The sequence below is a fragment of the Macrosteles quadrilineatus genome, unplaced genomic scaffold (assembly GCF_028750875.1).
Source record: "Macrosteles quadrilineatus isolate MER2022 unplaced genomic scaffold, UCM_ALF_1.0 Scaffold_7__1_contigs__length_78375512, whole genome shotgun sequence".
Classification (NCBI taxonomy): domain Eukaryota; kingdom Metazoa; phylum Arthropoda; class Insecta; order Hemiptera; family Cicadellidae; genus Macrosteles; species Macrosteles quadrilineatus.
Genome location: NW_026542600.1, coordinates 18611509 through 18623822, shown reverse-complemented (window position 1 = coordinate 18623822; position 12314 = coordinate 18611509). Strand labels below are relative to the sequence as shown.

The 12314-nt window shown below is 38.4% G+C and overlaps 1 protein-coding gene across 1 annotated transcript in view; it reads left to right on the top strand.

Moving 5' to 3' along the window:
* Positions 1–12314, top strand: part of LOC128998844 (protein MON2 homolog) — a 56984-nt gene that overhangs the window by 44236 nt on the left and 434 nt on the right. Inside the window, exons 13-16 of the mRNA XM_054425201.1 lie at positions 528–770; positions 6327–6539; positions 7906–8081; positions 12085–12247. Coding sequence (XP_054281176.1) covers positions 528–770; positions 6327–6539; positions 7906–8081; positions 12085–12247 — 795 coding nt within the window. The remainder of the gene's footprint in view (positions 1–527; positions 771–6326; positions 6540–7905; positions 8082–12084; positions 12248–12314) is intronic.

Sequence of the window (12314 nt, the reverse complement as noted above, 5' to 3'; positions counted from 1 at the left end):
TCACAATACAATACACAATACAAATAGTACCATGTGAAGTATGTTTTAGCTGGTCGCTGTTAATAGCAAGATTAATCAGTGTTATTTCACTTGCTCGATGTAAAAGTTCACAACGCCAAAAAATGTTGATGTTCTCAGTAATTTATTACAAAGGTACTATTATTTCATGATGCTTGGATGTTAGTTCTAATAGGCAGACAGGACCAATGGAACGGTTATTTCTAAAGTTCAGAGTATGTTAGAAAATAATAGGCTTATTCTCAGTAATCTATTACCAAAGTAACAGGTGACACTTCAAGTATTACTTAACTTGTGTGTATAAATGTTGTGGCTAGGGAAACCCACCTTTAGACCAGCTGTTTTTAGCCAGAATCATCTGTTAAAAAACCCAATAATCAAGGACAGCTAAGTCTAGTTTCAAACCATCAAAAAGTTATTGAAACTTTTTAAACACAGACTTATAACCTGATTACTAAGCAAACACTACAACCACTACCCACTACTGCATTTTCCTGCTTCTGTTCCAGCACCTAGTGTGGATTCTGGGTCTAAAGCCCTCTACAGGGGGTAGTCTCAAGGCTGGCCGAGGTACAACTGACTCCAACGCTGTCATAACCACAGCTGTCATGGCAGACCTCCCTGTACTCTCTGCAATGCTCAGTCGTCTGTTCGAGTCCAGCCAGTTTCTCAATGATGTTGCTCTGCACCATCTCATTGATGCTCTGTGCAAACTCTCCCACGAGGCTATGGAACTGGCTTATTGCAACAGAGTAAGTATATCTCAATTAACTAGGTTAGAGTTTTCCCCCAAAGCAGAACAACGAGCGACGCTGCGACATTGTCGCGGACACGAAACGCCGAGAAACGCGGGCCTGCGGACACATTTACGGAGTCATAACGACGATCGCGCCGTGGCCGCGATTATTGGACCGACGATCGCACCGTGACCGCGAGTCATAACGACGATCGGGCTGTGACCGCGGAGTCATACCGACAATCACGCCGTGACCGCGGAGTCATAACGACGATCGCGCCGTGACCGCGAAGTCCTACCGACGATCACGCTGTGACCACGAGTCATACCGACGATCACGCCGTGACCGCGATCGCGCCGTTACCGCGGAGTCATACTGACGATCATGCCATGATGGCGAGTCATACCGACGATCACGACGTGACCGCGGAGTCCTACCGACGATCGCGCCGTGACCGCAGAGTCATACCGACGATAACCCCGTGGCCGCGGAGTCCTACCGACGATCGCGCCGTGACCGCAGAGTCCTACCGACGATAACCCCGTGGCCGCGGAGTCCTACCGACGATCGCGCCGTGACCGCAGAGTCCTACCGACGATCGCGCCGTGACCGCAGAGTCCTACCGACGATCGCGCCGTGACCGCGGAGTCATACTGACGATCATGCCGTGATGGCGGAGTCATGCTGACGATCGAGCCGTGACCGCGAAGTCCTACCGACGATCGCGCCGTGACCGCAGAGTCATACCGACGATCGCGCCGTGACCGCAGAGTCCTACCGACGATCGCGCCGTGACCGCGGAGTCCTACCGACGATCGCGCCGTGACCGCAGAGTCCTACCGACGATAACCCCGTGGCCGCGGAGTCCTACCGACGATCGCGCCGTGACCGCAGAGTCCTACCGACGATCGCGCCGTGACCGCAGAGTCCTACCGACGATCGCGCCGTGACCGCGGAGTCATACTGACGATCATGCCGTGATGGCGGAGTCATGCTGACGATCGAGCCGTGACCGTGAGTTCTACAGACGATCACGACGTGACCGCGGAGTCATACCGACGATCGCGCCGTGACCGCGAGTCATACCGACGATCGCGCCGTGACCGCAGAGTCCTACCGACGATCGCGCCGTGACCGCAGAGTCCTACCGACGATCGCGCCGTGACCGCAGAGTCCTACCGACGATAACCCCGTGGCCGCGGAGTCCTACCGACGATCGCGCCGTGACCGCAGAGTCCTACCGACGATCGCGCCGTGACCGCAGAGTCCTACCGACGATCGCGCCGTGACCGCGGAGTCATACTGACGATCATGCCGTGATGGCGGAGTCATGCTGACGATCGAGCCGTGACCGTGAGTTCTACAGACGATCACCCCGTGACCGCGAGTCATACCGACGATCGCGCCGTGACCGCGAGTCATACCGACGATCGCGCCGTGACCGTGGAGTCATACCGACGATAACTCCGTGACCGCGGAGTCATACCGACGATCGCGCCGTGACCGTGAGTCATGACGACGATCGCGCCGTGACCGTGAGTTCTACAGACGATCACCCCGTGACCCGCGAGTCACAAGTTTCTATAGGTACCTGTAAATTGTTACCCATTTTTTGGTTTTTATAGATCAGTGCCACAAATGGTAAAAATTGATTTTGTATGTCTTTTTTGGTAACTGCAATACAGTACTTTTTTTATGCACAGAAAAAAATCCTGTCCCATCCCGTCCCGAAAATCGGGAAGGAAATAAAAATCCCGTCCCGTCCCGAACTAAAATTTCAATCCCGTCCATCCCTAGTGTGTTTATATAAAGAAACTATAGTACATTTAAAGTTTTACTTCTGAAGACCTTGTTAACACTTGTTAAGGTATGTGTATATATATATACGTATTTAAAAAAAAGTAAATTTAAATAACCTGATTATGCCTACCCCTTAATAGTTTTTTTAGTTTTTTGTTTTAAAAGTAGGCTATACAAGTTATTGAAATTTACTTATTTTATTTAACTATATTACTAGTAGCCCTAAAGAGTGAATATATATATATATATATATACCGGTATATAAGTCATTATTTAGCTTTTTAGTTTTAGCGCTTGCGGACACATTTTGAGATTTTCACAGGCCGTTGCAGACACGTAGGAACCATTCTGCTTTGGGGGAGTTTTCAAATAAGTTAAGGCTGATTTTAAGTTCTGCAGGAAATCTCATGAATTGTGTAAGTTTGATTTACTTTATCCAATTATTTGTTTAAAAAATTCTGACATTTTACAAAAGTTTATTAATAACTTGTTGCAAAAACGAGAGATAATAGGCTTGTATGCAGCACAAAGATAAACTTGTTGATAAATATAAATTTTGTTTGTGCTCAGCCAATCCCTATCATAATTTTTGTCATCTCAGTCTAGTCCAAGTCTGCCTCACTGTATTGTTGTTTTCACTTTCATAACATCTACCTAAACCTAACATTAATTATTTTTAACAATAATGTAGGAGTTGAACAATCACCCACAGTAAATAAATATTAATACTCTGTAATTCGTGTGTACGCCCCAACGAGGGAGCTAGCTGCTGATAGGCATCATTTGGGAACAGAATCTTGCCATTTGCAGCTCTGTAGCTGTAAAGTATGCTTTACTGTGTGTCTATATTTTCTTTAGATCATTGATTCTCCTGCCACATTGTGAGAAAAGTTAAGTACCTTTTTTGATTACAAGAAACATATCCCATGCAGACTTTCATCGTAGGATGACTGAAGTTTTGGGCCCTAATGCAATGAGTGAGGGTAAAGTGCGGAAACAGGGGAGTTCATTTTTTAGGAGTTTATAAATGGCCATAAAAATAATACTTGTTATTATCACAGATATAATAGCTATATTAGCAAGGCTTACTCTGTATTAGGCCCGATTCTATTCATCTTATTGACTAATGACTTCCCCAAACAAATTGAGAGTGAAAATGCTGTTGCAATCATGTATGCAGATGACACAACCATTTTGATCAAGGACAACACAGCCCAAAGCCTTTACCTTAATTCAAAATTGATCTTAAATAAAGCTATCCTCTACTCAAAGAACAATGACTTAGCAATAAATCCCACAAAAACTACAACTCTGAATTTCAGTAAGAAAAAAGACATAGTCCCTCAATTAGAGGATGTAACAATAGAAAACTACACAAAATTTCTCGGTGTTATCCTTGATAACAAACTGACATGGAAAGAGCACATCTACCACCTAAGCAAAAAAATCAGTACTGGAATATATGTCGTCAGAAGGATAAACTACATAGGCGGACTCTCTGTGGCCAAAACAGCTTACTTCGCACTGGTAGAGTCGCATCTTAGATATGGCTTGACAGTGTGGGGAGGAACTTCAACAAAAAATATGAATCGAATTCTTGTCCTTCAAAAGAAAGCCATAAGAGCCCTCGCCAACCTTGTACCACCACAGACTTGCAGACTAGCATTCGTAAACCTAGGAATCCTCACAGTGGTGTCTCTCTACATACTTGAAACCATTAAGTATGTGAATGAAATAAACCCCCCAAGAAACCAAGACCTGCACCACTACAACACCCGTCATGGCTCCAAATTTGCACTACCAGTTCACCGAACAACTCTTTGGGAGAAAAAACCTTCCTACACCGGCTGCAAGCTGAGGAACCATCTACCTGACTACCTGAGAGACCTGACTGGCAACAAGCTACACCAGGAGCTGAAGAAGTGGCTAATCGCAAGACCCTTCTACTCAATAAAGGAATTTTATGAAAATTAACATGTACAATTCACTATTGTATTGACACTATTGTAATTCTTGACGAATTAACAATAAAGAATATTGTATTGTATTGTATTGTATTGTATCAAATTTCCCATATTAGGAATAAGCTATTACCGTAGGTCTCATGGTAAGACCTAGTTGTGGGAACGATTTACTTCTTCGTTTTGAGGTCACCAGAGGCCAAAAACACCCTCCGTCCAAATTCATGTATATATGTGTGGTCCGTTAGCGCGATAACTCGAGCAAAAATTACCCGATTTTGATGAAATTTGGCACAAACGTGTAAATATACGTTTATTCGAACTAGTATGATCAGACTATGGGAACAGAGTTTTATGGGGTAAAAATTGTTTTTTTCCAATAACAAAACAACATTTCACTATTTCATTTCGAACCATTTTGTAGAGCTAAAAAAAAATAGGTAATAATTTTGTATATTGGAGCGTTGTTGTATGCCTAACGGTTACAGAGATTATTTAATAAAATTAAAATTTAAAATTCCCATGCTATTCTTATGGAGAATAAATCAACTGTAGTAGTTTGCTTGTTTGTGGATATATTTTAATCAAATTTTGCCATTTTATCCATTTCATACTAAGCCAACAACATTTCAATAAAAAACACACCTCAATACACTCCCTGTAGCAGTAAACCTAAGTATTCATTAAAATTAATATTATTTAAATAGGAATTATAAATCTGACACTTTTAAGAGAATATTTTAGTAGAAATCCAGCCAGGTAAATGGAAATTCGCTTAGTCTGCAGGTTTGCTGAATACGTTCCACGCACGGGCAGTTAGTCTATGTATGTGGACGGGCAAATGCAAGGTTGAAAGAGGCTGCCAATCTCTTAAAAAAACAAAAAAAACTAGTAGATTAGATACAATAATAGGGGTTGGGAAGGGTGTAGACTAGGGCAATGAGATAGTATTTAGTTATATACAATATTAGTTTGTTATACCAAGCCGGTCTTGGTCTCGTTGTCCAAATTTCCAATTTATTATAATTAATATTTGAATTCACGTTAGCTAGCCTACTTGTAGATACATTTATGAAATCAGATTAGACCATTTATATAGTTAAATATCTGTTCACTATTTATTAATTAGATGTATTAAATAACATAAAAGCTAGCTGTGATATGCAGCTGAGGTATTATTGTGCACTTTGACGAGGTTGTTAGTTTCATTTGAGTATGGTTAGAGTAGCGACAGGAAATGTGCGTGATTTAGCGGTGATTGGTAGAAGATATATTGGGCCCAGGTATCATAATTAACAATCAGTCAGCCGCATTTCGCCACACAAGTTTGGGTAAACTGGCAAACACTTTCAACTGCCACAGCCCTAAATATAATCTATAATCATTTTCATGAGAAATGCAATGATTCGTTTCCATTTCATTAATTTTATGGGCCTCCAACTATTAATGGATTTTTCCCTTAAGTAAGATTTTAACCACACTAACCCCTGTTGCTTTATATATACTTACACCACCCTTGTCTCTGTGTAATGTAACATTTATTTCAATACAATATTTTCAAATCCACAAGCAAACCAGATATTTTGTTACCTGTTCAATATGTAATTGGATTTCAAAAGACGTTATGTCATATAAGGTGATCCAAATAAAGCAATCTCATTAGAGATGCATTCTTTGTGCCTCATATCTCTACCTCTGACCAGCACCCACCAACTGTAACCACAGTCAGTCGTCTACGTACTAACAGTTCTATTACACCTGACTATTCTAAGACATCCAAAGTATTTCTATCAACCCTCTTTGTTTGCAGGAACCATCTTTATTTGCAGTAGCCAAGCTGCTAGAGACAGGGTTGGTGAATCTACCAAGGGTTGAAGTGTTGTGGCGACCTCTGACCAACCATTTACTGGAGGTGTGTCAACATCCTCACATCCGCATGAGGGAGTGGGGCGTGGAGGCCATCACGTACTTAGTCAAGGCGGCTCTCCAGCACAAGTACCAACCACCGCTGAAAGACAATCAGGTACGCATCTGTACAAGTAGTGCGAGAAATGTCAGGTGGTACAAGGGTTGGCCGTAAATTACAGTCTCCATAGAGTTATAGTCACCACCTAGCAAGCTATTTTACTCCATCTACATCCATCAACTTACAACAGATGATGGTCATTAGGACCTCTTTGACCTATTTCTGCAGAAATTATATGATAATCAAGTTGTTTTTACTTGGCTTATATTTTCCCTCACATTGTTATCGGTTTCTACAAGACTAATTTTTGATCATTGACATGTAAATTGTTAATTTATTTATTTTAGAGTTAATTATGTTAATAGTTATATTTTAAAGAGTGATTGCTACTCACTTGGTGCATTCTTGCTGTTAGGCCTACTCTAACACGAAATTAACTGTACGTATTATTAAAAAAAAAAAAAAAACGTTGACGATGTCTATTGTAATACTTGTATTACTTAATGACAAATAAAGATCTTGAATCTTGAATCTTAATCGCCTCGGTGGTTTGGGAACCAACCAGGTGAGTTGTGAGGCAAGTGAACAAAATCATGGTGTTAGTGTCAGGGTTTCACAAGATTGCTTTGCCACTCCAGTAGACTCCCTCTTATCCGGACACCTTTTAACTGAACATCGATTTAACCGGACTACACTCGGCGGAAATGACATCTCTTTAACCGGACAATTTTTATCAGCACATCGGTTTAACCGGGCTAGATTGGCAGGAAGTGGGCGGTACTGAAACGACCGTTCTTGTGGAAAAGATTTTAGACCAGTCTTCACGTGTCTAAATACAATGCTCTCCTAAATTTAAGTCAAATAGGCAGTTAAACGGTCCGTTATTACGAGTTTTTGGGGACGTCGGTTTAACCGGAAAAACCGTTATCCGGACTGGCCTCGGTCCCAAGGAGTTCAATAAGATGGAGTCTACTGTACTGGAGCTCGTTGTAGACCTTAATTTACAGACAACCCTCCTAAGCATATTTTCTCATATTATTTGATTATTTCATTTCAGCAACATTAATAGCTATAGCTCAAGATAGTTCTACCTTTCTCATTAGTGTCGCTAAAGTTATATGCTCAAAAGATAATTTTTAACTATAGAACCAACTGGTAAAATAAAATATTTTAACATTTTAATAATTCCATTTATGATCTGTATGCTCAAATTTGTTCAATTTAGTAACTATTGATCAGGTTTTATTGTAAAGCAACAATCTCTTAAATTCAATTAGTTTGTCAAATTTACTTTACTTTAATTAATTTACTTTAACCCACAAAATCAATTGATTTCAGCTGAGGTCTTCCTATGAGGTAAACACGGTTTTTTTAAAACTTGAATTTGAATTATTGCCTTAAATTTAGTTTCTTTGCCTTACAGAAACTACAAACATTGCTGTTGGGACCTTTATCAGAGCTGTCGTCAGTACCTCACGGAGACGTGAGACAGCGTCAGCTAGAGTGTGTGTTACAAGTTCTGCATGGCTCAGGAGAGACCCTATCACATGGCTGGCCACTGGTGCTGACTATCATTGGTGCAGTCAGTGATCAGCATGGGTAAGTACTAAGTGTCAACCTTACAAGTGCTGACATCATGTTATCCTTGTATCAACTCGGCAGTTCTTACGACAGCTACTTCCCTCCAAGATCATGTTTCAAAGTTACTCACAGGTCAACAATAAGCAGATATTAAAACATATTAAAAAAAAAATTCTTTTGTCAGTACTGCTAACCTTCCGAGCCTTTAACATGTCCACAGCAGTTGCTTGATAGCTGGTGGTGGGAACAGCTAATGCACTGCGTGGATGAGTGCAAGAATACATGTAAATTCAGTTTCTTCCAAATGAGAGGCAAATTGTAGCATGTACTGCCTTCCAGTCATTGTAGATGTAGTTTTACTTAAACCCAACAGATATCAGCACCAAACAAAAATGCTAGCTGCCCCTCAGTATTGCGAAATATAAGGTAAAAGAAGGGGCGAAGTCTCGGGAGCGGGAGACACCTTTAAAAATACCACAAAAAAGGAGTCAAACACAATTTTGAGGTTAGGTTCCTTCAACAATGCTATACTACAGTCATTATCGTTATTCTATTCTATTTCACTATTCTTATTCTTATCCAAGCCTAATCTTCACTCTAAAATAATAAAATGTGGAACAGTCCCCATTACCGATAAAATAGTCGGTTCTGAAAATTAATTCTTCCGGATTGAAGTATAAAACTGGCAAAATTAAGAGGCGATCTTTAAGATCTTTAAGACTACAAAGTCCATTGCAATATGACATGGTTTAAAAGACAGAAAAATAACTGTATTGGCCACAAACTCAAAGTTCAAATTTTCAAAGTTCAAAGTTTTTCTCTTTTCATTGACATTTTTAGTACATAAAAAATATGTATTCTTTTGATGGTGTATCAACTTCTAGATTTTTGTTAAGAATTTTACATCTGCCTGACACCATAGACTCCTGGTCTGTATTGTCATCAAAAGACAGTAAAGTAGGCCTACCGCTAAAGTACAAAGTACAAGGTATCCGGAAAAATCCAAGATTTTAATGATTTCAAGATTTGCAATGACTGTGCATGAGGATTATTCAAGATGATTAAACGATTTAAATACCAAATTGAAGGTTTTTTTCATAGTTTGATAAAATTTGGGAAATCTGAATAGGTACAAAAAATCTGAATTTGGGTCATCAATCTAAATTCAGCATAGAACTGGCAAATTTTGTATGCTTAGGGCAATCAGCGGGTTTATTCTGATGTCTTAACTGAATTTTGTTGGCACAAAATCTCAATCTTTTACAAATAACATCCTGGAGTGTCATTTTAGTATGTTTAACTGAAGACTTAGTTGGGCAATTGATTTGTTTCTACTTCTTTCCACATCTTGAGTCATCGTTTTTGGGCAAATTGAAATTCAAATTATCTTTATTTATATTATGTACAAAACGTACAATAAATAGTGTCAAGCTTATAATTACTATGTACAAATACTTAACCTAAACAAAAAATACAGAAAATAAAACTATCTATAGCTGTATACATTCATAAACAGTTCATCTATTGAGTAGATGGGTTTTTCTATCAAAAATTCTTTAAGTTTTTGTCTAAACTTTTTTTTATCCTTAATATCTTTTATTTCATCTGGTATTATCTTTAAAAACTTTACACCGGCATATGAGGGCTTATTTTTATACATTTCTAAGTTGTGTTTCGGTAGAACTATATTATTTTTGTTTCTAGTGTTGTATTGATGGGTTTCACTATGTGTTTTAAATTTTTCCTGGTTATTTTTTACATGTATTATACATTCGAGTACGTACAAACTAAACACAGTTAATATTTTCAAATTGACAAATTGTTGCTTTACAGACTCATTATAATCTAGATTTAACATTATTCTTATTGCCTTTTTCTGTAAAACAAGTATCTTATCTAAATTTTTTTGGGAAGTGCCTCCATACACTACTATTGCACAAGATATATGTGATTGGATATGGGAATGAAAAACTATTTTTAATGTTGCTAGGTCACTCAAATAAAACATTCTTTTCAAGGCATAGATTCCAGAATTTACCTTACGCACAATGCTTCCTACATGATGATCCCACCTAAGACATTCATCAATATGGATACCTAAAAATTTTGTACAATCAATTTGATTTATTGTGTTGTTGTCAATAAAAATATGAGGGCTACACTTATATAGTTCTGCTTAGTACTGAAAGAAATAAAATTAGTTTTTTGTGAATTTAGCATTAATCGATTGTTTACAAAAAATTCTTGGATTTGTGATAATTCTATATGAGCTACTACTTCCAAATCCATCTGACATTTAGCAGATACAATAAGATTAGAATCGTCAGCATACTGTACGAGTTTAGAACTATATATTACATTGTTACCTAGACAGTTTGGCATATTCTTAACGTAACAAATAAAAAGCAAAGGTCCAAGAATAGACCCTTGCGGGACGCCATGCTTCATACTTTGTGTTGCGGAGGGAATTTTTGAAATTATAGAGTTGTTTATATGACTGATTTCTGTAAATTGCTGCCTGTTGGTGAGATAAGACCTGAACCACTGCAAAGGAGTTTTTTGAATCCCAAGATAATGCAATTTCTGTAACAGCCTTTCATGTGATATACTATCAAATGCTTTGGAAAGGTCCATGAAAATACCAGCAACACATTCTTTTTTGTCTATTGATTGTATAATTGATTCCGTAAAATTGATCAGAGCTGTGGTGACAGATTTATCTTTGCAAAAACCATGTTGTTCGTCATCTAAAAGACTATTTTGTTCTAAAAATAGCATGAGTCTTCCATGCATGGCTTTTTCAAAAACTTTTGAGATTGAAGGGAGAATAGAAACTGGACGATAATTTTCTACATTAAGTTCATCCCCTTTTTTGTAGATTGGTATGATTTTAGAAATCTTCAATTTATCCGGGAAGATGCCAGAAATGAATGATGAATTTATCAGGTGTAATAAAGGCTTTATCAATGCGATTTTTGAAAATTTTATAACTGTTATTGGTATTTCATCATATCCGGCAACCAGGTGAATGCCTTTTCAAATCAGTTCCTATGTCACAAAACTGATTAAACCAGCCCAATTACTTTATCATTGGGTGAATTTATATTTAATTTAATTTAACAACCAATTTAAACCTTGCGAATTACAGATCACACTGAACCCTCGGCCACATGCTGGCGAATGGTGACAGGCTTGTGAGATACAAGGGCAGCCTGCCACCGTGCACCTGTTTTGTGCATGGCAAGTTAGCGTGTCCTCTCTTACTACTAAAAAAACGAAACTTAGTCATATCAACTCCAAATTTACGTTTAAATCATTTAGTCCCGAAGCAATGACCGTTTGCCCTGTATAAGTCATCTAGACAAGCCAATGGTAACCACTAACCAGCCTTGACCCAGCAATGTACTGTATATACAATAACAAAACCCATCGGATTCTACTATAAATATTTGGTCTACCGAGACTCCGACTGAAGATGAACCTTCAGGTCCAAAATTAAAATCGAATAGTACAATACAATATTAGGATTGCTAAAACAAGACCTTACATTACCAATTAATTTTAAATAAATGTTGATTCTAGTACAGAGCAACATGTAACATTAGATAGGCTACAACTAATTCTAGGAAGTGTGTAAAATATTCAAGCTGGTGTGCGAGAATTTAGGAGAGTAAATAAATCAATCTTTGTGTGATATAGTATCAAATTTGTATTTTTAACAATTTGCGGCTTTAAGTGTTCATGTTAAACATTTTCTGCTTCATAAATAGTTAATTTTTGGTATTTTTTTATACATAAAAAAATGCAAACTTACAATCTTATACAATTTAGCTACAAAATCCAATAATGGCTTGTCTGCAGCAATTATTATAATTTTGGTTATTTCACACTGCTTTTATTCAATCAATCTTTTAGTTTTCTTGTTTTTATGTAAATTAACTATGACATAACATCATGTAGATTTTTGAACTAATTCATTTACAAGAAAGTTTATTTTAACAATTTGTCTTTATTATTTCAGGGAAAACTTGATTCGTGTGGCATTCCAGTGCTTGCAGCTAGTGGTGACTGACTTCCTGCCGTTGATGCCTTGGAGATGTTTGCCACTGTGCCTAGAAACTACTTCAAAGTTTGGGTCTCAGACTCAAGAGCTGAACATTTCACTCACTGCCATAGGTCTGATGGTAAGGAATGTTTAATCAACCAGAAGATTATAATTAGTTGTCCTTATTTTTTTTATTTATTTAGATG